The sequence below is a fragment of the Neocloeon triangulifer genome, unplaced genomic scaffold (genome assembly GCF_031216515.1).
Source record: "Neocloeon triangulifer isolate White Clay Creek 2 clone unplaced genomic scaffold, ASM3121651v1 ptg000009l, whole genome shotgun sequence".
Classification (NCBI taxonomy): Eukaryota; Metazoa; Arthropoda; class Insecta; order Ephemeroptera; family Baetidae; genus Neocloeon; species Neocloeon triangulifer.
This window is the reverse complement of record NW_026775551.1, coordinates 4170693-4196074: the sequence shown is the minus strand read 5'-3', so window position 1 is coordinate 4196074 and position 25382 is coordinate 4170693. Positions and strand designations below refer to the sequence as shown.

The window sequence follows — 25382 nt, the reverse complement described above, 5'->3', positions numbered from 1 at the left end:
TAATTGCAAACTCCGTTTCGCACTTTCTTTTAAAAAAAAAAATATACATAATCATAAATAAATTAAGAAATGAAGACAATATTATAGAAATTTGAGGTATTGATAAAAATTATGCAATCCGCAATACATACGAGTAGTGCTATTTGCATACCACGAAAACTACTGGACGATTAATAGCTGATTGCAGGAATCGGGACTCGGGGCGGGTCCGGGAATTTCGTTTCAGGCACTCCCGGGAACGGGACCAGACTCGGGAAATTGTTTGAAAAAAATTCGGGAACGGGACGGGAAAATTTTCAAAAGTTGGTCCCGTCAAACACACATGAATTTCAAATCAAGACATCAAAATTAAAAATTAAAATTTCTAATTTTTGATTATTTCCTATAATTTCTCTTATTGTTGTAACAATTTTAATTTAATATATTTGCTTATTAAATTTTTTTTCAAAGGAAATGAATAGTATCATTAATATCTCATATTCATATTATTCCAATATTTAACTATTTGCAATGTTTTGCATTATAATTTATAATTTAATTTCGTTATAAAACCACCATCAAAAGTTGTTTTTGATAGGGAAGAAAAGCACTTTGTTCAAAATTTCAGTTTTAATATCTTCCTATGGAGTTCCCAACCTAACAAAACTTTCTGCAAAGCTGAGAACCGGGTTTTAAAATTTCATCCTGTTTCGGGCGTTTTCATTAAAACCTCTCATATCTCTCTGTGGCTCGACGGCAACCGAAACTCGCCTCAATCAAGAAAAAGTAGCCCTCGGTTGAGAGATTTTTTCTCATATCGCAGGCAAACACAAACACAGGCAAAACGCACACACGGCGATCGGCGTTGCCAAAGCAAAGGGTCGGCCGAGCGTGTTTTGTGCTGCGGAGGCAGGCCTGGCGTTATCAGATTTATAGTGGGCACTGTTGGCAAAACATAAGTGTTGCATTATTAATGGGCCGCATATGAGTACCTCTGCAGTGGGAGCTCTTTCTGATGATAATTCCGCGCTTTGAGACACTCTTTCAGCGACGGAAGCAAGAGGAGGAAAGAGGCTTGTGTGTGCAAAGCTTACGCCGATCGGCCGCAGAGATAAGAATTCCCCGTCTGCGCCAACCAAATTGCCCCGCTGCAATATGCATGACCTGCTGAGAATGAAGCAGAGACACACGACGCCGAGGCACTTTTGTCATCCGCGCCCAAACTATTAGCAGCATTTTTTTTTTTTTTTTGCCACAGATCTGCCGCCGGAGATAAATCCCTTTATGGAGCTCTCGTGGGACTCACGGGGGTGTGTTGGCCGAGCTCAGGGTGCCCACGTTCGCAAGTGCGTGTGCCGAGTGTGAATGGAAAGGGGCGAAAGCGCTCGCAGGGAAATTGTTTTAAAAGCCCTCCGTCCACTCACGGTTATTGCGAGAAACGGACCACTTTCTCGCCGAGTCATTTTTTCATTGTTATAAAACACTTTCAGCAAAAAAAAAATGTATGTTCTTTCATAGCGATTATGAGGCTTGAACCGTTATAATTTATTTTAACTCTCTCTAACGCTTTTTTCTCAAAACAAAAAAAAAAATGAAAAATTTCACACTTTTGACGAGAACAATTATTATAAAGTCAATGAGAGTTTCTGACACGTTGATCAGAAATTAATTGGAAAACTACCAAACCAAACCAAGACATTTACATTTCTTTATAAATTCAAAAAATTTCCTTAAATATGATTGCTCATTTAAATAGTAATTTCTATTTTGTTGCTATTTATCACAAATGAAAGCGCGCAATCTAAGCATCTTCTCTTAAGTTTAAGCCTGATCGTGAAACTGTCCCACTATTTGAACATGGCATCGTCAAACAACAGCAAACATATTTGCACAACGGAATTAGTTCCAAAGCATTTCTATATCTGTATGTCTGCAGTTCTGAGCGTTTATTTCGTCCAGTGTCTCTCACACAGCATTGTTGCGTCAACAAGAACGCCATTATGTAATAATGAGCTTATTCTGCTCCCACGTCCGCTCTTCATCCCAAATGTTTGCAGCAACACGAGATATTCCACAACACCCACGCGCAATCGCTAATTACGAAATTTGTAATTTGGATTACACTGGTAATCGCTTTAAAAGCTCAAACGTTGCGCAAAACGCGAGTTTAAAAATCCAATTTGAAATTTGAGCCGCGGGTTGCGTGCTAAAAATGAAAATCGCAAAAAAAAAAACAATTTCAGGTCGCCAGGGGCTGCGATACATTTTGCGAAACACGCGTGCATGAAAATTCGTTGTGTTTTGTTTGGCGATAATCCCACGCGCCCATAGAACCCAATATTCAGGAATTCCTTATGGAACCTTATCTTGATTTATGTCAACCTTAAATTTAGTACTACGCAGCAATAATAATTGAATTAACTCAAATAACTATTATTTTCATTTTTTAATTTGAATTATTGAATTAAAATAGACAATATTAATTTAACACTTGATGGGTCTCGGATACTTTGTCTTTGGGGACTCCAATGCAAATCCTCACTTGGAAAACTAAAAAAGTGTGAGTAAATCTGGTTTAAAATCATTAAAAATTGATTAAATGAATCACCTTGACAAGTTTTACTAATTTCAATTTCAATTTCTTCAGTTAATGATAGAGAGGAATATTTTTTACAAAAGTAAATGGCTGGGAAAATTTTGAAATTTATGATTGAAACGATTTTGCGATTCCATGCTGTAGAGGGAGATCAAAGATGTTTGAAATTTTTCTCATATTATTCATTCATTTTTTTTGCAAATTTTTTTGGTGATTAAACTAAGAATGGAGTCCTCGGACAACCCACATCACCCATCAAGGGCTAATAAATAATTTCTTTCGTAAAAAATAATTTGCCTAGTTAGCATAATAACAACATTTTATCATTAAAAATAATTTTAAATCATAAGTATCACTTACTTAGCAGAAAGAAATGCATCAAAACTTCTGCAATTGCCAGATTAGGCACATTATTAAAAATGTATTTTGAAAATTTTCCAAGATTATTAAGACTATTATATTTTGTTCCGTTTAATTTAAAATGTAAAACCAAATTAAATTAAATTGAGAATAGCATATAAATAGAAATTTCTACTTGCAGTCATGAAAAAAATAATTAAATTATTTATAGACACAAGTTTAATTTCCTTCAATCATGCACACGAAGCTTGAAAACATAAAATGCTTGGTCCAGTGTCAAACCGGAGTGGCACAGGGAAATGTGTTTTCTGCCGATCAAAAGGGCTGAGCGAGCCAACGGGCACGCTGACCCACAATTTCGATATTGTTGTGCCAACAGAGAGTTTAATCCGCACCGTTGGGATGGCCGGACCGGCTGCTAATCAATAGAATTTGCGTACTTTCGACGTGCGAGAGAGAATGCATGGCGGTCTAATGGCGCATAATACGCCGCAGATACATTTCTCGTGATGGCACGCCATTAATAAATTCATATTAGCAACACAAACAGGCTGCTGCCTCGGTAATTGCATTCTCACTGGCAACTGATAGTGGAGCTACTCTTGCTTGCGCTCGCAATTAGGCGCTTGAATTAGACTGCTTGAAATGCCATCCGTCCGACGAACGTGGTAATACGATCAGAATGTTAATTTGGAAATGCATTTCGCATGGTTATCCCTTGCCTGCGCTCTCGGCATAAACAGCAAGCCCGTTAACCTTAATCTGCGAGCCAATTATCTCTGAAATCTGATGCTTGACGTGTTCCATGCCAACTCGTGCAGCGCTGATCAAAACAGGATTAATTCATGAGGCCTGGACCAAATTTACTATTTCTAATCAAGCAAGTTTGGTCAGAGAAAAAAATTGGAAAATTTTTTGTTAAATAAAAAGTACCAGTTAAATTGATTTTTGTTTAGATGCAATTGTGTTTATTTTGTATTAAATGAATATCCTACGAAATTGTTTAAGATAAAATATTTATTTTTCTGTAGTGCATGTAGCAGAAATTTTAGAATTCAAATAAGGTTAAAAAAGTGAAAAATATATCTAATAATAGTAATAATTTATCAAATTCGTGTAATTTACTCAAATAAGTGAAGAAAATGATGAAATGAACGTAATGTGATTTTTTTATTTTGATTAAATAAATTATTTTATAACCTTGTGTTTAAGTAATTAGAGGCAAATCAAGCATTTATTTAATAGAAAAAATGCATTTATCCAAAAAAGATTATAATATATATTAATAATTTTTTGCTATTTAAATACAACAATATAATTAAATCTAATTTTCGCTAATTTTATTAGTAAAAATTTATATTTTTATTTATAACATTATTAAATATTATTTTTTTATATATATTAATTACAAATCAATTTTTTTCGATGTTATTTTGGTAATATAACAATTTATTACTATTTTTAGTAGTTATTTCTTTTCATTCTGTTTTAATAAAATAAAAACGGTTAAAATCCTTGCCGGGTGCCAAGCGTCAGTGAGCCATCCAAAAGGCTTAAGATTGGCTTCATCTTCTCAATCCTATTGACAAGCACCTTAAAAAATAAAAACATTTTTTATTCATCAATTGACCATCAAAATTGTATCAATGTCCTCTATTCTTGGTCTAATGATTTCATTTTTATGTTAGAATAGTTTTTTTATTCAATAAACTATACTTTATATTAAAATATTGAGTTATTACTTTTTAATCTGTACTTTTTAAGCTTTAAAGTTTTTTTTCGTAAAAAAAGTTTTGCTTCTGCTCCAAGGGTTCAGCCAACGGTTCCGAACCGTACGGTCGACTCTAGTCAGAGGCACTCTCTGTTTATCCGTATTGAAAAATTATTGCGGCCGTTCAGCAGCTCTGCGAAATAAATTTTTCACCCGCCGAGCCAATCCAATTTAGAGCCAATTGCTTTACATGCAGCATCGGCTAATGCAGCATCCGAATGGCAGATAAAGGCGGCCAGGGCTCGAATAATAATATAAAATCCGCCATGGTGTGAGTTGTTACAGCGCTGCTTCAATATGCAAAAAAAATACAATAATACGCTGCTCTGCTCTGTATCCGTGCATTATTATTATGCAGCAGCGCATACGCGATTCGCATCGTCGCGCTTTTCAATTCCAGTGTTATTTCGTTTTATGCGCACGTGGCATTACGATTCAAATTTACTATACTTGTTATTTGTACTTTCAAAAATCGAATAAGCGAAAAAAAATTGCAGCTAGAATATAATATTACAGGGTAAATATAATTTATCCTTATCTTTATAATTTTTTTGCTGCGTCATTTTAGTTTGAAAACAGTGAAATGAGATTTTGGATCACCGCATAAATTTTATATGAAATTCTTTAATAATGGTCATCGATGAGTAACTAACAACAATTCAAATATCATTTAAATTACTTAATTAAATAACGTTAATTATATTTGAGTACAAAAAATCCTTTGTTGCATCCAAATTCTGCACACAAATCTAATTAAAAAATTAAAAATCTCAATTAGGAAAAGTTGACAACAGAAATCTGAAGTTTTAATTGTGCTGACGAAAACAATTCTCATCTCAAATTTGCGGCATAAATTGCAAGCAACAGAAATCCCCCGGAGCCAAAACACTCGCTTTTGTCTATTTGTTTTTAGGCCAGCGGGTGGAGAGGGCGTAAAACAAAAGTAAAGCTGCGAGTGGCGGCAGAGGCGAATCAGGCTGAGCAACAAATTAACAACTTTTTGCGCGAGAACGAGGGCGAGGGAAAACGACAGTGTCGGCGCGGCACATAGTTAAGACGTCAAACTTTTGTGTCAGAGTCAGTCGAGTTGCTAACGAAGCTGAAAAAAAGCTTCAGGTTCAAACACATCTCTCTCGTTCCATGGATTTTCCGTTTGTTCTTGTCATCAGCAAAGAGGGAGAACGAACGGCGCGAAAAGGTAAATTAAATCTGCGCGCCGGCAGAATTATCTGAAGGGCGGCGTCGGTCGACGTGAAGGACAGACTGACTGCGTGCGCAATTTGCCAATAGCAGATTCGCGCTTGATTAATTTCATTGTGCCCCGCAGATGATTTATTGTGCGTCGACTGCTGCAACAATTCGATTTATCAAATTTATCGCCAATCCAGAGACATTTATTCAATGAGCACTAATTCTGAATCCTTTCTCCGTGCTTAATTGAACTGCCAGCAACAAAAATCTGAGCGAAATTGCTTTTGTCCAGAATTTACCGAGACGGAATTTACCAGGTTCACATGTACTGGTGATTTTGACAGTTTGGTTAATTTCTAAGTCTATTTCTAAGTATTCTAGAAGTAATAAATAATTTATAGTCTATTTATTTGTAATTGTCATATTTATTATTGATTAAAAGCAATATTAATTTGATTTTTTAGAAGAAGGATGGACTTATAGTGTTTTAAATTTATATTTTCCTCGATATGTTTTCTGAGTCATTTGCACCAAACAGCAAATCGTTCCCAAACTCAACACTAAAGAAAACAGCGGACAAAAGTGGTGACAAATAATAAAATGCATTCTTTTTACAAAAATCAATTGTAAAACCTGCAAACTCAAGCAATATTGAAAATTAATCCAGTTACAATCCGTCCCGAAAAATACTATGACTTTTTTCTCTATTCTGATTCGTATTGATATAAAATTTACTTTCAAAAAAAAAAAAAAAAACTGTTATAGTTTTCCTATGACTGAATGGTTTTGGTGAAACATTGAAACTTTCAATTAAGAGATATTTTTTTGATGTTTAAAAAATCAGAAAATTAAATTTAATGTATTAATTTTTGTCAAAATTATTTACTGCAACCCAAAGCTAGAAACACATTGAGCAGGGTATTGCTTTTTTCTGGTTTTCAAAGAAAAACTATAATAAAAAAACGTAGAGGAACAAATGTGTAAACATTAAATTATAAACTAATAAATATTTTTCCTAAACAACTCAATTTTTAATTTTATTTTCATTATAAATTAGAAAAAAATTATACTTTTAAATCAGTAACTGATAAAATCAGTTTCCTTTTAAGTGCATTATATTAAACAAGGGGAATAAATTTTGGCTCCCGCCCCACATATAATCACGTCTCGCGGACGCAAACCAGTCCATTTTCCGCTCTGATAAATTTGCCACTCTCTCGAAAATATCTTCGTCACCCCTTTCGACTGACCAAATTGCGCAGACACGCAATTTCGCAAATTCCCGGACATTGCCCGCTCGAGCTGGCGGGGCAATTAATCATGTCGTTGGGCGAATGCATAACGCGCCGGCTTTAGTGCGGCAGCGGGATAAAATTTTAGCTGCAAGACGCGGTCCATTCCACGCACACACGGCCTGTTTGTTGCTTCATAAACTTTTATGGGGCGCTCCTCTCGCGTGGTGGCGCAATGAAGCAATAATTATTGCACCCATTACCATCAGCCGCGCCCTGCATAACATTATAAAGCACCGCCCGTATTAATTCCGCATTAAAGGCCGCGCGCGCGTTCGTATCAATTGGGCCCCCCGAGCAAGATTTGGCCCGATTTGGACGCGCTCCTGACGCGGTATACGTGCTAAATTCGCGCTTTCCTCGCTCATAAAATGCTTTATTGCCGCAACAAAATTTTATCATCGCACACTCGGTCGTTCCTTTTGCGAACAATGCAGCAGCAAATTTCCCGTGCAATGAATAGCCGGTACTGGAAAACGGAAAAGACATTTGGAAGTGGAGAAGCAAGTAATAAAAACGCAAAACATGGTTGATTTCAATGAAAAAATATAATAAAATGGCTCTTTATAGGTTAAATTAAAAATAAAAAGACAATTATTGGGAATCTTGCCATAGAAAATAACAAATTGAAATTACAGAACTCAACAGACTTCCAATAATTGTTAAATAATAATTTATGCTACTCGATATTGAAATATATGTTTAAAACTAAAAATTTAGCTTTTAAAACTTTGCTCAAAACATTTCTGCCGATTAAAAATGGCTCCCATAAATATTCTTGTTAAAATACTTTTACACTGAAAAATAAATAACTAATTTTTCCCCTTTAAATATTACAAATTATAACAAGCAATATTGTCTAGAAATATTTCACTTCCCTTTAAAAAAATGTAAAATATTAAATAAATTTACCTCTTAACTTAATTCGACTCTCTATAAATTGGCGTAGGCGTATCCTATTTCATTTTAGGCAGGTATCGCTTTCAAATTTCCTTGTTATTTCCAACTTGCTAAATTCTGATAATTACGTTATGTTGTGATTCCTCCTACGTAAATTCTATTCTGATCAACAATCTGCACTAATTGGAACGGAACTTGACTTGCGAGGACCAGTATAATAATACACTGGAATTTGTGCTAACTTCTGACGCATTTATTTGGCCGTCGCTTAGTTACAACAAACTTCCCACGCCAATAATCCAGATTCAATCCCTACCCACTCCACTGTAAAACCTTGAATTTGAATAAAGAAAACAAAATTCACGTAAGACTTCAAATCCCACGACTTTCATTGTCCCTATAAAAATACCGAAAGCAGTAAAATGTGTTACGAGCCGGGGTGGATCAGGTTGCGCGAGAAACACCTCCTGGAGTGTGACTTTTGAAAGTGCAAAGTCGCATTTTGGTGCCGGCTTTTGCGCCTACCCTGCGACGCTGCTAATTGCAGTGCACACTTCGGCCCGCTCCGCTCTTACCGGTGCTCACGTTTATACATACTTTGCGCTCGCAGGAAACCGACCCGGCACTCACCTTGGGGCTAGTCAGCCTTTTCCCATAATTCTCGCCCGAGTCTAAAAGCAAGCTCAGCGCTCTGCTGAAAAGGCTTTTAGTTTCCGCAGTTAATTCCTTTTCTGTCATACAATACAAGAAAACTGTATCACGGCACTAGATCACACGCACACACCCACACTTTTAAGGGCACCGATGGGAAAGGGTTCCGAGAGTGAGCGCAATTGGCCCGAGCTTTCTCGCTCATTCTTCGGAACGGATTTTAGCAGAAAGCAGGTCAGAGAACATAACGTAAGAAAGAAAGATTTTTTAAGTTATTAAACGTGCAACTAATAATTAAATTTAAAAATAATTAATTATAGAAAAGGAGTTATATGATAATTTGTTTTACGATAGGTTCGAATTTTTCGGACATAGATTTTAATTAGTAACGTAAGGACTCTGACGTGTTCTAAGAGCAACATTAACTAGTTTCGGTAGTATTATTGTGTTTGTTAATGAATGTATATTTTGTGCTCAAATAAATAAATAAAAAATTTAATTTAATCTAATCTAATAACATTTATTATTGATATTATTATTATTATGAAGATTTTTATTATTATTATTAATTTTTATAAACTTTTTATAAATATAAAATTTAAATTATTTAATCACTTATTAAATTGCTGTTTAAGCCTAATCCATTTCATAAAACATATTAAATTAACAATATTTTTATGAATATTTATATAGTTATACTGTAGACATGATCTATTAGACCCTAAACATAATTAATTATAATATTACTATGAAGCTCTATCTTTCTTATCAATAAATTTGTAATACGCTGTTTCATTTATATATTTACTGATCCACAAAAGCTGCAAATAAAATAATGAAGAAAATGTGGAAATTTTGCTAGAATCTCTCGTAATTTCTCTACATAATTTAAAATTTTTTTACAGTTACAAAATGTGCTTCTCTTGATGGATGGACGGTAAAATTGAATTTTCTCTCGCCACCGCAGCCATGCTGGTGGCAGCAACAATATTCGGCGAAACAATTTTGAAATATTTACCACCACAAACACTCGTAACTCGGCGGTGGAAAAACAATACCGCCGCTGTCAGAGATGCGGTGATGCACAGCTTGCAGAACGCTAAACTTTTTTGTAATGCCCAGGCCCAGAGAGCTCAACTAACTAGCCAAGGTAAACAGCGCAACTTTGCCGGCGCGATTTTCGTCAATTATAGATCCCCTGTTGCGAGAGAGCGCTGGACGGCGAGCGGAAGGAAAAACAAAACGTGCGGGGAATGTGCAAGGATGGCGCCCTCGTAAATTGGGTTTATCATCCGGGGGCAGCGTAATCCGGAGCGGCGTCTCCATCTCGGCCTATTACCACAACAATATTTCATCTCGACGCGCTGACTCAATCAAAACCGTTCTGATTTCCCTGAACGCCGATCGCACCCCCTTTGGTTTTCTGCAAAAACAGCCAAAATGAAAGGCTCAATTTTCAACGCTAGCTGTCGGCACAAAAATTATGAAAATTAATATAATAAATAAAAGTGCAGAACATTTTCTGCCATAAATAATGGATATAAAATTCTGAATTATACACATTTGTCGCTATTATATTTAAATTATAAATTACTAAAATACCGCTTTTACAGGCTCGTCAAAGGTCACTAACTATAAAATTTTCAAAAATTTTTATTTATTTCAGATATGAACAACGGTAAAATTTTGCAATAATTAGATTACAGAAAAATAATTAATAATTAAGTGACTAAAGAAAATATCTAATCTAATCTAATCTAAATAATTTTGATTATAAATATGAATAACCATCTTTGCCAATGATTACAAACCCACATTAGTTGTAGTTTTAACGATTATTAGTGGCCAGATCTGATTCTGAATGGCTCTTTTAGGCACTTTAAAACTTTGATAGAAACTTAATTGCATCTCTGAACGATTGTTCAGCAAGTTTGAGGATAATTGATGTTTGCTTTCACTCAGCTACTTTGCAATGCAAATAGTGACGAAGTTTCTCTCACCTGTAGATTTTTTCAACAAACTGCCTCCAACCAGGCTTTGCGATTCAATGTTTATTTTCCAGCTGATCAAATTTTGACCAGGCTTTTTTTTGTATTTGTTCTATTTGCATTTTCGGCATGGGAAAAAGTAATCTTCTCTCAGCTGCGAAACAATTTTCCCTCCGTAAGCAAACAGCCGCAGAGAAGCGCGGCGGAAAATCGAGTTATTTTTCCGCCTAACTAATCGCATTTCGAGGCGAATCCGGAAAAAAAGATTGAATGGAAAATAAACAAAGTTTCTCGCTGCGAATTCTGAAAAAAAAAAAAAAATCAGCCGGTGGATGCTGCGAGCGCTTTGATTAATTTCCTGGCTGGTGACCGTGCAGCAGAATGTGCGCGACGCAAAAAGCGTCAGAGAGGGTGTCGTGATGGGGTTAAATTTATGACACAAAGTGATAAAGTGCTTTCCAAATTGCATTACGCTAACTATAGAATGCAGTCTGCACCTGTCTCTGCATTTGCTCTGTTTCCTCCATCGATCGACAGACCTGCAGGGTCATTTTTCAGTGACGAATAATAAACACCCCAGTCAATAAATCACGTTCGGAATTTATTATTGGCACGTTATTTATTTCCTTTCACACGTCTTTTCTCGCAGGGAGGGTTGCTTTATAACGAGCATTCCTCGTTTCTTCCGCATATACATTTCTCTCCGCTGCAAAGTTATGAAGCTTTCTATTTTTCGCCGTGCGCAGATAATTCACTGCGAGTGCTATAAATTTCCCAATGATTAAAGGCCGCACTGAGACTTTTCGACGTTGCTTCTGCTCGCAGAGAGACTCACCTTGATTTCTTTTTCTCTCTCTCCAGCCGCGCACCATACATTGCCAGGTTTGATCGTTTGCGAAAAACGCACAGAGCTCGAGAATGAGAAATTTGACGTGGTAAGCTAGTGTAAAAAAATGTTGTATGGAGCAGTAAATTGCCGTCTGACTTTTTATTATATTCGTGTGAGCGAGGAAATAGTGCTTTTCCTTGTACTCTAAAAGAGGAATGTTCGCAAACGTTATAGCTTACTACATTTTATTAACCCTGAATAAGAGTTATACAGGACGTTTCGGAAGAGATAGAAATTTAAGGTCAATTGTTATGAAATTACGACGTAAAGTAACCTTAACTTATTGTTAGTTGAAAAATATTTTCCTTTTTTTATATTTATTCTTTTACAAATTAATTGGAATATTTTCATTTTGACATATAGCGTTAGCAAATTATATAATTTATAAAGATGTTTTGCTACGACCGAGTTATGGAAATTTTCCAATTTTTTTAAATAATAATGTAAAGCTTTTGTTACTTGTAATTATTTGAACAGTCAGCATTGCACCAATATATATTGAAGAATTTCCTCACGCCGATTGAAATTATTGGTTGAATATTTAAACAACTTGGTAACGCAATTGTAGCAAAGTGTTTCCATCGAAAATGTGCGACTGTTGCGCATGTAAATTCGGAGTGAAAATCGATTCGTTCGTTGAATTGACAAGAAGTGAGCGCACACACACGCATTAAAATTTAACAGCGCTGGCAAAACCCATTTTCATTATTAATTACAAAATCCTATTCCACGGAGGTTTGGACCACTTTTTGTCACTCTGCCTGTTTCAAATTATGCTTTTTCATTCATTTTGCGTTTGAATAATATTTTTTTACTTTAATACCAACGTTAACATTTAAATTTCTAAACGAGAATTTCCATTACCAGAGTAAATGGAAAATTTGAAATTCATCAAATAAGTTTGGCTATCTATAAATTAACTAAAAAAACCATTGTTATTGTTTCAGATACCGTATTTCTACGTCTGCCCCTCATGACGCCATGCAGATAATTTGGCCAGCTTTTCTCGGCCTCCTACCAGGTAAGTCACCTTTTCCATGTTTGATCTATCACGTTTAGACATCGCCAAACCGCTCTTTGTATGCAAAAACCAGCAATCTCGATTTCACATCGAACTTGACGACAGAGAGCTGCTTCAAAATTCACAGAGCTAAGCCGCACTAAAACCGAATTGGCCGCTGTTTTTGCGTCGTTCGAACATCCCTACACGAAGTTTTCTCCCTCGATAATGGCGCGTGTCTGCGCAAAAAGCGGCTGTTTACACACAAGTTATTCACCTCATCTTTCGCCAGCCGTTTTGTTATCTTGGCAGCCAACCATAATTATCGTGTAAGCAAAACACAATGGACCGGATTCGCGCGCCAACGGATCGATAAATTTAATCTCATGCGATTTCGTTGCAAGACGCTCTTTGTGAGAATTATATATGGCTAATAAAACAAGCCTGCTCTGGAAAATCCGGATTAATTCGCGTATGTGTGCTGGGTAGCGTTTTATTTGCTGAGAACTCGTCGGCAATCACAGCTGACACGCATATTATGCGGCGCGCGAGACTCGGCAACCAGCAGCAGCGCCAGGAAATCGTTATGGAATTTAATAAGCCAGAGCAGTGAGGGCGAAATGTATTCGCACCCCCAAGAGAGGGATTACCGGTGCCAAATGCCGTTTTTAACCCTTTGTGTGCCACCGCAAAATGCGACAGAACTGACAGACGGACGTGGAGTGTTGTGTTGAGACTTATGAGCTGCAGAAAATTGTACACATGTTTACCTTCAAAATTTAAAGTTTAAACTCCATTTTTGCAAAACAATGCTTAAGTTTTGATTACAAAAAAAGTGAATTATATTTATAATGTAGTAAAAAAATACTTCAATAATTTCTCACGAAATAATTTATTATATGTATAATTTCATCATTTATTAATCTTGCAGTTTATATTGGGTTGGTTCTCTTCTTAATGAAGTTTCAAGTCAGGAAAGATATCATTTTTTATAATCTGTATATATTTAACACGATATTACAGAAACACGGTTGAAATATTTATATTGATACCTCTATGTACATGTAATGCTTGCTACAAAGCATTTCTATTAATGTGACCAATTAATTTTATCATGTTATAGAATAAAAAGAGTTTTAGAGAAAATAAAATAACTATAAAGCATAATTTTCAGATAATTATATATTTATTTATAATATTAATTTAATAAAATAAAGACAAAATATAAAATATAAACAACAAAATAAATACCTTATTAAATTTAATAACTTAAATTAAATTGATAAGTAAGGTTCATAAATGTTCAAGCATTTTAAGGTAATGTAGTTTTTACAGCAACAACGCTGCTATCCCCTTTCGGGGGAAGAGATATAAATGTCATAAATGTTTTTTTTTTAATAATTTCACGATCGAGAGTTGATTCATGGTGATTTGAATTTAAATTCGGCTTTTCCTCGATGGGTTTTTGAGAGTTGTTTATTGTTTCAGTAAAACAATATCCTGCTCTACATGTTTCGGCTGCAGCCATAATTCATGAGCTGTGAAATTATTTTGACAAAAATTAGTACAACAATCAATTTTATAAAAATATTTTTCTTTGAAATTAACAATTTTTCGTGAAAAATTTATTTAAAGGTTACATTTTTCTGAAACAATAAAAAAACTCACAAAAACCCGTCGAGGAAAAGCCGAATTTTAAAGTCAAATCAACATATATGTTTCGTTTAAAATTTAAAAATTTTCAACTCCAGCCAAAGATTGTGTCAAAGCGTTTGTCGGTTTTTGGAAAGCGTCAGCGTGGCAGATCAGAAGACAAAGTAGTCATAAAGAGGATTTATTCAGTCGCTTTTATTAATAATGCAGGCGGTCTCGCGCACTGGCAGCGCCACCCCTGGAGGGATTAAATCTCGGTCGAGAGCGATTCTCTGCCTCCTCGCGACGGTTGCATTGAAAATCACTTAACTAAATGAGAATGTAATTCCTTGCCTTCGCTCTCCTTCGTCTCCAGCCTCCATCGTCTTCCACTCAAATAGACAAAAGGGAAGCCATTTGCAGAATTTCGCTCGACGGCAGCGGCTTTTTGAGCAACACACAAAATCAGCAGCGCTTGAATAAATAAACACGCGAATAAAACGTGTTAAGTAAAACAGAAGCTGCCTCTGAAGTTTATAAATTGAAAGCGCTGCGAGCGCAAGAAATTGCCTGCGCATTAAATTAAATGCCCCTAAATCGCCTTATTTATCCCTCCCACCGCGTGCTCTCATTTTTATGGCTCGCGGACCTCAACTTTTCTGCAAACACCGTGTCTCTTTCTCTCTCTCGCGAGAGCCTCTTTCGTCCACAATGGTGGCGGCGGAACAAGAAGAAGACGCCCTCATTAAAATCCAGATTATTTTCCCCGAGCGGAATTATTATATTGTGTTCGTCGGACACAAAAAGATTCTTTTCCTCTTTTCTCTTTTTCTCCTGGAAACTTGCTGCTGACGAAGTTGAAAAGTTCCGCGTTCAATGGAGCGAATTACTTTCTCTCTCTCTCACACGCTAATTGAGTCGTTAACAGTTCTAACTTTCCGACCGACTGAACTTTCAGTCGTGTCTCTCGCGCTCAAATTATTTTCACTGTAGCGCCTGCCGATCCGAAATATGCAACACGCGGAGCAGCAGTGACGAGCGCGTTGCCGAAACGCCGCATTGATATTCTATTTCGGGAGGCCCTTTCATGCCAGTGGACGCAGCTCCGATTCCAAACGGATGCTTTGATGAGCAATTTGATATTTCCCATTTTGCCAATCTGGGTTTCCAGAAGACGGGGCATGATTGATGTGTATTTATATTATTATTTTAATACAAATGATTTCTAACATTTTGGATGTTTCGTTTTCTTGAACATTTTTATTTTAACATTAAAATGATAAATGATTTGATATGAGTAGATGTAAGAAATATAAATTTTCATGACGTTACACATTTCTGTTCAATAAAATTTAATCTATCTCTTATACTTATACAGTTTTTTAAGCATCGGTAAGAGATTTTAAAGAGTTTTATTTAAAAAAAAACCAAATATTCAACACAAATTAAAATTGCACAGCATAATGTTAAGGCCAATTTTAGAAACTGTGCGAGGGAGCAAAAAACTTTTGTGAAATTAAAAAATTTGTGATCAGTCTTTAAATACCAGAATTTGAGCTTTTAAATTAAAATTTATCATTTTTAATTTCATCTGTCAATGATTTGGCCCATGAAATTTGATTAATCTGCGGCTGTGGCATATTTTTTCTTTAATTCAACAATTTAACCATATATCTTGAAATAAGTCTCAATATTTATGTGCCTCCAAAGATGCTGCTTGGAATATTAACATTACCAATTTTGCAGTTGGCACCTTCAAACGACTCTAATTTGTTTGCCCGTGAAATTCTCTGGAGGATGCAGCCATGCTTCTGCTCCGAGCAGCAGCATTTGTGTATCGAGCCAGAAATTTTTTGTTGACTCAAAGTCGTCGTGGAAAAGGCATGGTTCGTCGTCAGCGCGGCGCAGAGCGTGTGTTTTCGCAAACAGCACTATCATTAGGCGGCGAGCTCGAGTGTGTTTTTCACCTGCCCGGCAAATTACAAAAGCAAACAACAAGCGCCGTCCTGCGAGGAGAGGAAAAAAATTAATTAGCCCCGAGCTGCGCTGCCAGAGGAAACACCGCCCTTTCTCTCCACGGCGTCATTTTTACTTTTCTCCGCCACCGTGCCCAAATTTATCTGGTTTAAGCACAAGCCCAGGCCAGAAATATGCGCCCACTTTAATCTGGCTTAGGGCTTTTTTTATTATTTTTTTTTCTGGAAATAAATTCACCGACGGCTCCCTCGCTGGATTGCTGAGCTGAATGCAAAGGCCTGTTTTTCGGTTGATATCACTAAGCGTCGGCCGATCCACCTCGCTGGGCCTGCACTTTGAATGCCTAAACAATAGACCAGCCTAGCCGGGTCAATACATTTTATGAATTAGCCTTTCGAACCGACCCAACTCTCGAATCTCGACAGGATTTCAACAGAATTTAAATGCTGCCCAATTTGAATGGTCCTGTACTAAAAAGTAGTGCTCGTTTGTTCTTCCTTTCTCTCTGCGAAATAAAATTCGCTCGCTCTCTCTCGTCGAAGGATAAAATCGACCCCCCGTAACGTTGCTCTTAATTTATTTATGCTTTTTATATTGGCGCGCAGGAAAAGAGGGTTTTATCTTTATCGGATTTGCGTTTGCCGATGCTGCGTTATTTTTTTTTTCCTTCTTTTTTTGGTGACTTTGTATTAATGTCCCGTCGCGATCGATCTAGCGTTGTGCGCCATAAAAGTTTACGAGTTTCGAAAATTTTGCTGCGTGGTTGGTGTTTGCGGGAAGAGGGTCGTAAACAGCGGTTTACCAGTTTTTTGTTGTGTAAGACAGTGTTTTCTCTGTAATATGATCTTTAATAAGATTTCAGACTTAATGCGCTCAAACCGATTACGGCAAAAAGCAATTAATTACGGCACAGCGATTTTGGAGAAAACGAGGGAGATGACAAAAGGATTAAGGCGCTGAAAGCTTTTTAGAAAGAAAACCCCACAAGCAGTAATCATTTCAATTTAATCGTGAATGAATGCCCGTCCATTTAAATTGACGCAAATATTGGTACACGCATATTTTAAATTAAAGGTACTTAAAACAAACACTATTTACTAAAAAAGGGGATTTTTTGAAAAATTCAATTAAATTTGTTATTTTATAATATTCTTTAGCATTTTGTAAGTCATTCATCCAAATTGTTTTATAACTATTGATGTTTATTTTAGTTTTTGGTGTAATTTTACGACCGAACGTGTTTGAATGACAATGATAATTTTTTCAAAGCAACACAAATGAAGCAATTTATACTTTTCTTATTTTAAATTGTTATTTTGTCATTTATTTGGGTGGGCAAAGTTGCCCTTTGTTTGAACTCAATAAACATGCTTTTGAAAATAAAAAACAAAATCAAAAAGAAAAAAAACATATATTACGTTTGAAATAAAGAAACACCAGCATATTAAAATTACGTTTCGTTCTCTTGGATACTTTTATTGGACGTAAGTAAACGTCACGCGTGCAAATCCTTGTTCGCTTTGATAACAATAACCACTTTTGAGTCATAATATTCTTTATCTTCTCTCCATCTGCAGCTGCCGCCGTTTTAAAGCTTCTTGTACAGCGTGTGAAACTTCCTGCAGCAAACTCTCACAAAAACTTCTTTTGCGCCTAAAGCCTCTGAAAACGCCCGACAATCCGCGCCTTTGTTACAGTCTCAGCCGCAGCTGATCCTAATCTGGTAAAGCTCGATTCGCACATTTTTATGTGAGTGTGATACACACAAAAAGCAGGAAATTTGAGAGACCAAACACTCTCTGGGGCGAATGTAGGTTGAAGAACAATAGACGCGAACGTGCCCAAGAGAGAATAAAAGAAGCGCGGCAAAAAAGCAGCTCAGACAAGGTGAAGTGTGTTCGAGATAAGCAGCGTCGCCGTCGCTGGTGTGTATCGGGTGTGGAATGAGGTGTGTTTAAAGATTACGCGTGTCGGCAATGACAGGTGACGGTGGCGAAAAAAGAGACGCCTCGCTGGCTTTGCATGGCAGTCAACAGGGTGAAACTTTGATAACAAAACTCACGGGGCGGCCCAGTTGCCAAAAACTTGATAATAACTCCGCGAAGTTTCTCTCCGAAAGAGCTCATCCATGCACCGTAAAACTTTAGATGGGTTTGCAATTTGCAACTGAAAACATACATTTTTTTTAATACATAAAACATTTAAGTACTTTGTTGTTTCTCTAATATACTAAATATAAATTCTCTATTTAAAATATACTTCATTTTTTTAAATAATTTATTGCTTGATTATTTTCTAATGTATTATATATAAAATTTATGCCTGAAATTTTTAATATTTTCGTCCAATTTTTGCATTCGTAGTTTACACTTATATTGGTTTTGAGAAAAGGGGTTTTTTTGGACAAAACGGCATAATACATAGTAAGATAAAAATGTTAAAATATTTAAAATTTATTTTATTCTAATCACTCACCAAAGAATTATTTCTTAAATATCATTTAATATTTTTAATTAAGATCGAAAAAAGTTTATGAGGGAAAGAGAAGCACATTCTATTGAAATAAAAATAGAACTTCAGCCTTTTTGTTAAATTCTTCTCTTGTGTAATAAAATTTCATTCAATTCTCTTGACAGCCAAGTTCTGGATCGTTTGTAAGCCAACAATCCAAAAAACAAACTGTTTGAGTAAATTTCCGTTGAGGAGCGCATCAAATAAACTGATTTCGGGAGTTTTGAGCGACCCACTGGAGAGAATGACGTCGTCTTTCCCTCTTTGTTCCGCTTTATTCACGAGTCAGTTTTCGCCAAGAGAGAGTTTGAAAAAGCTTCTCATCTGCAGCTTTCTCCTCCTTCCCGGGGGTTTGTCGGATTTAGTTCGTTTGATTTCACACAAGTATCCATCATTTGGTTTTAAATCAATTTGGCGGCGTCGTCTCGAGGAGGAAAAGCACACAGTGAAAATAAAGCAGATACCTGATGCCTTCCTCCTTACTCATGCGAAAGTGCTTCTCAAACTCACTTTTCTCTCCTGGGATGAAATTCTGCTGTGCCAAAAGCAAAGGCGGCGCAGGTTCTATTTTTCGCTCAGCTCGCGCCGCGCCCGCCTCCGGGATGAAATCTGTTAACGTGGCATCATCAAAGTTTCACGCTCCAATGATTTTATTAATCGATTTTTCTCTCAAATTGATGCCTTGCTTTGCCTCTCCCACGGCGATGAAACTCGTTCGCGCTCACGAGAGGGATCACTTGCTACTCATTTGAATTCTTAATTGGCCTTTTTAATTAGGCGTGGGATCGATTTCGTGGAATATGCAAATTATATCGGAGGGCAGCGGCGCTCGTTTTTAATAATTCCACGCATTTTCATATAATTTGCAGATAAATATTCCGGCCAACTCTGCTCGTTTTAATTTAGGCTGTAGATTTTTGTCTGGTGCCAGAATAATGGACTAAAAATATATTTAAATAGGTGGTATATAATGAAACAGAAGCCAATTAAGTGCTAAATTTGCATAAAAAAACGGCCATATCACTTGGACAAACCATTTCTCATAAAATGAAAATTATGATAATTATATCGTCAAGTAAAATTTATAAATAATAAAAAAAAAACTTTTTTTAAGTGCGCGATAAATTATGAATACTAAATTCATGCTAAAAGCAATTATTTAAGGTAATTTCCAGGGAAATTTTTAATTAAAAATATTTTCAAAAATTGTTTCTTCAAATAATTGAATCCGTAATGATTCATTTCTTGAGGAAAAGTACGTAAGTATATTTCTTATATATTGGAGAAAACAAAATAATCAAAAAGTAACCAAAATTTAATTAGATTTCTTTCAATTAGAAGGACGTAGAATCCATTAATTCAAATTTTTCTCTTCTGGTAGATGCAATTTCTTAATTAATACCCGGTTTCCTTTGATCCGCGAAGTTGGGTCATTCCGAGTAGCCGGCCAGTCTGCCGGAGCAAAACTTCTCGGGGCCACTCTTGGCGATCATCAAGATTGATCCTGCAAGTCTGCTTCTTCTTCTCGTTAATTCCGATGAAAGCAATCAAAGCGGGCGGGGGTGATAAGCAGCAGCGAAGGCGCTTTGCATTTGCACAAACTTGCAAATTCAGCGAAACTGCCGCCGCTGAGTGGAATATTCTGGCTTAATTAATTATTCGCCGGCTGAATGTTGTGATCATCGCCGAGGAATTCTGCCTTATCTGTGGAAAAATCCAACGAGAGCATTTTGCTTTTACGACGAGAGCAGAGTCAATAATCCGCTTGACGAGAATAAAAGGCCTCGAAGCAGCAAGGCGGGGGAGGAAGAGCCGCCGCCGTCCTGGGAAAAGAACAAAGGGCTGAAATTTATGCAAAATGGCAATATGCCGGTCGATTGGCGGAGATTCTCTCGAGTTATGCTCTTGAGAGTTGGAGGAAACTGTTTGAGACTTGGGAATTGGATGTGATTCGGGGAAGAATGGAATTTTGAGGATAATTTGAGACAATTTAAAAATCGCGCCATTATTTATTCTAAACGAGTTTTATTTTTTCTGAAACTAGCGAATTTGTAATGCAATATTTACTGTATCATCAAGTTACATCTCAATTTCATTTTACATAATTATTGAAGAGATTAGATATTGAAGAAAATTGAACTCGGCGTTTTCTCCGTTGTTTCTATGAACTTTTGTTGAAATATTTGCTCGTAATTATTTAAATGCAGGAAAATGATCCTTCTCCTGTTTCGGTAATTTAACGAAAAAGCTTAAATAACATGAAAATGAAAAAGTCTTATTTAACTTCATATTCGCTAAAAATTTATATTTTCCTTTGCTAAAATGGTTTTATCCAAGTAATAAAAATAATTCAAGCGTTTTAAGATAATAACATAAAAATAAAATTCATTTTAAATAATGATTTGATATGGTAAATAATTTTTATAAAATAATATCAAAATTCCTCTTTGTTTTAGACTTTTTTAAATTAAAAAATTACTCATTTCGCCTCCGATATAGGACAATTTTGCAAAAGCACGTTAAACTCGTTACAATCTTAGGGCCGGCAGTCGTTGAAAAACCGCAACACGCGAGATTAGCATTTAAGGTGAGCGGCGCCGAACACACTTTCGGCTTTATAGGTGGCCGTAAAATCCAGTGCAGGTGCACTACAAACTGGGAAAGACGTAAAGTTTGCGAGAATGTGGGCTAGAAAAGCAAGGATAATTGAGCGCACGACGCAAACCTCGAAGTTAAGTGAATGCAGCGCGGCGGTTCCTAATTTCAGCGGCGACGACGCTCTTGCTCTCTCTCTTAAGTAAGAGAGCAAGGCGCAGAATTGGAGTATGCAAATGACACGTTAGCTCTAATGAGTTTACAAACTTGTGTTGCGGCAGGCAGGGTGAAAGAGAGGGCGGAGAAGCAACTCGCAGGGCGACGCCGCCAGCCAAGCCCCCCCGGCCAACGACTCGAAATGCGATTAAATCTTCTAATTAGAAAGCATTCAGCCAAGCTCCAACGCTCACTCGTCGGTACATAGAAATACCAATCACGTACACTCGTACGTAATTTGCATCTCGCAAGGTGAGAATTTGCCGCCGCCTGACGACGACACGGCGGCGGCGACGAAGCTGCCGCTCAAACAACTCCAACTGGGTTAATTAACTTGAGCAGGCGTTTGCCGCTGCTGAATACCTAATTAGCTGCCGCCAATGCTGCAGATTTTATTTGCTGAATTTTCTTTTTCGATTAATTAGTCATGCTGATTGCTGCATTTCACGCGCCACGGATTTCCAGTGGGAATTAATAGAGTTAAAATTTGGATGTTTAAAATTTACTTTTATTATATAACAATTTATAATTATGCGTATAATTACATTTTATAGAACTTTGATGATTGAAATAATACAATTTTCACTATAGATTATTATTCAGCGAATAAAAAATTACACTCATTGTCAATGAAATGCTGTTTGTAGCTCTCATTCCAATGTAGCTTCCAAGCCTGAATTTATTATTACTTATTGACAGAATTATAATATTAAAATAAAACATATTTAATAAATCAACCAATAATTTCTCATTTTAAAATAATTCTAAAATAATAAATTAATATAAAATATAATTAAATTATCTAACACAATCATAGAAAATAGCCTAAATATAAATGGAAATTATAAACATTTAATGCGTAAGAGCCAAGAGGTTTTACAGCAACAGTAAATTACGGTAAACAAGGCAAAGAATGAGTAAATTATTTTCTTGCAAGTCTTATAAAAATTTTAAAATTAAAAACGATGCAAAATGCGCGGAACATGTTTTATCTGGAAGTATTATAATTATTTATCAATTGATCAAGAAAAACCAAATTGTATTCAACAATTTAAAAAAAAAAAAATTTACAGTTAATTTTGCAACAAAAGAATCAGCAAACTCGAAGTTCCAAAACTTCATTCCGAGGCAGCGACAATTCGGAAACATTTTGCAAACTTTTGCGCTCGAAGGGAGTATGAGTTACAAATTAACCCAAAAAGACGTAATCAATCTCTCAGTGTGCCACTTTTATCGGCCGAGAGAGCAGCAGAGACGATCAAAGGCACAACTCTCGGGTTGAAATATACAAGCAGAAAATCTTTTCTGGCGGCGGCTGAGAGAGAGAGCGGAGATTAAATTGGGCTGTCAATGGTACACGCAGACGGAGAGAGCACACAAAAAGTTTCGCATAAAAGCTGCTGGTCGACTTTGAGATTCCATCCCTCGCTCTGCTGCAAAGTGTTTGATCTGAAAAGTTTTTATATTAGATCATCAGCAAATGGGTCGGCCGCACGCTGATGATGGCGAAATTTTAATATTCCGCCTCTCTAATTCTTTTCCTGCTAGAGGAAGAAAGGACGTTGTAAGACGATAAAAGCTACAGCGAGCGAGAAAGGGCCAGGGATTAATTATATTTTGCTCTTCCACATAGGCAGAGAGGTGTTGGGATTCGGTAATAAGATTTTAATGAATTCCTAATGGCGAGAATTTTCGAGCCTCGTCGTCGTTGCCGTGAAAGAGTTTGCACAAATGGAATTATCGCCGGTCGCTCTCTCTCTCTCCGCTCCGACTCGTTTGCTCCATTAATTAATCGATTTTTGCAGGCGGCCGTGCTTTTCAATTTGGCACCGGTCGCTCCTTATTAATAAAGCACGACGGCGAGTAATTATTTCGCAAGAGGGACAGACAAAAGGGTCCAAGTGAATTATTCCACTAACGAACTGTCAAGCCCAAATCCGTCCCTTTGGCGAATTAATTCGTAATTTTCTAATAAAGTCTCTAAAAAGTTGTTGATCTTTGTTGCTCCGAAACGGTCTGATACCCGCAAGTTTCCGAACGGGGATTAATAACTATAATTGCAAAAGTTTCCCGAGTCTTGCTGGATGCTAATCTCACGTAAATCTGGAAGTTGCAAGATTTCGCAGAGTGCCGCGGAGTAAAGTTTTTATCTATCAGGAGTGAATAATGGAAGCAGAAACTTGCGAAGAGGGGAAATTTATTCTGCCTCACCTGTGGATGAAACGGCCTGTTACATTTTATTGATTCGGCGAAATATTAAATCTAGCAGGCTGTCAATTGGTTTGACTGACACCCGACCACTTATTGAATTTCCTCCTGCACGCGCGAGAACTCTTTACACGCGGCGCAGATGGGTACTGGGAGCTCCCGGGAGCCTGCCATTGACATTGTTGCAGCGTTTCATTTGAAATTGATTTCCCTGCAAAATACCAGCGAAAACCAGCAGCAAAAGTTGAAGACTTTCATAGTAGAGTTTTATTATTTTTTATTTATTTTATCTGTCGATAAAATATTTGAATTAAATTTATTATGCTTGAAGTACTTTGATGAGAACCATGGAGTACCTAGAATTCACCCTTATAGCACGAGAGCATTGCAATTAGGACCAGTAATTGAGCCTATAAAAGAAAGTAAATATTTCAATAGAACGTCGGAATGAATATTACCACGTTTGTGGAATCTGTTGCCACTAGAGTTAAAAAACTTGCAGAACAAAAATGATGTGAAATACAAATTTAAAAAAAATGGATGTTAAAACAAAATTGAACAAGTTGTATGAACAAATTGAAAATAATATAGAGCACTGTTAAATGTCCGTGTAAGCACTAAAAGCTTCTAATTTGAAGCAATTAGTCTGATAAGCACCAGCCAATAATTTCTTCGGATATTGGCTGGACTTGTAATGAAATAATAAATAAATATCTTTCAATAAAAAAAAGTATACAAATTTAAAAACAATTAAAGTAGATGATAATGTGTTGAATTAATTTATTATATAACATTTTTAATTTTGTGTGGACCAAATCTTGGCAATGAAATGTCACGTAATTATCCTAATGGTAATGAATATAAAGCATGAAAGGTTTTTGACATATTTTTACCAAACTCAGCCAAAATTTCTTCATTTGCATTTAAAAAAATACATTGTTCACTATGAGAGGAGGAAAGCGCATTACAATTTAAATTGAGTGCAAAATTACAAAAGTGGATTACGTTTAGAAATATTACTATTAATTGCTTTCAGAGGCGAGTAATTGCGCCGTGTGCAGGAACAGGAAAGCGTCTTTTCACATTAGCGCGTGCATAAAAAGTGACTTTCGTCATTTGCGCGGAGAGTTAAAATATGACCGAGCCGCTCTGGAAAGTGGCAAGTCGTTTGCTTTTAGCACTCAACGCGCTGGCAGAAATAAATAACACAAAGAGCAATGAGCGTGTTAAAAGCTGCGGTGAATATCAACGGAAACGCGCGCAGCGGGCGAAATACCGCTCGTCGTACCACATAATGCAGACATTGAGGCTCGCAGCCTCCGCGCCACGTTGCGAAATGATAATAAATTAAAAGTGCTGAGCTGAAAGCCCAAAAGACTCATCCCGGCCGCCTTTTTGCTCTCTCGAAAAAATTTGCGTAGAATGCAGAAGGCAGCAAAAACTTTTCCGCAGTGGCATTCTCTCTTTTCCACTCGGCGCTATTGCCAGGAAAATGTATTCAAAGTGGACCCTGACGCGCGCATTCCGACCGTTTTTGGTCAAACTTGGCTTGCTCTCGGTGATGTCTGAATGCCGGCAGGGCGTGTTTTGTCTGTCGGCAAAACTTCTTCTTCCTTCTTCTTCGGA

The 25382-nt window shown here is 36.6% G+C and overlaps 1 protein-coding gene across 6 annotated transcripts in view; it reads left to right on the top strand.

Moving 5' to 3' along the window:
• LOC132195450 (cell adhesion molecule Dscam2-like) overlaps positions 1-25382 on the top strand; it is an 82293-nt gene that overhangs the window by 17560 nt on the left and 39351 nt on the right. For all 6 annotated transcript variants that reach the window (XM_059617453.1, XM_059617452.1, XM_059617451.1 and 3 more), the window contains exon 2: positions 12565-12638. In XM_059617453.1, the coding sequence (XP_059473436.1) occupies positions 12599-12638 (40 nt within the window). In that variant the 5' untranslated portion in view covers positions 12565-12598. The remainder of the gene's footprint in view (positions 1-12564; positions 12639-25382) is intronic.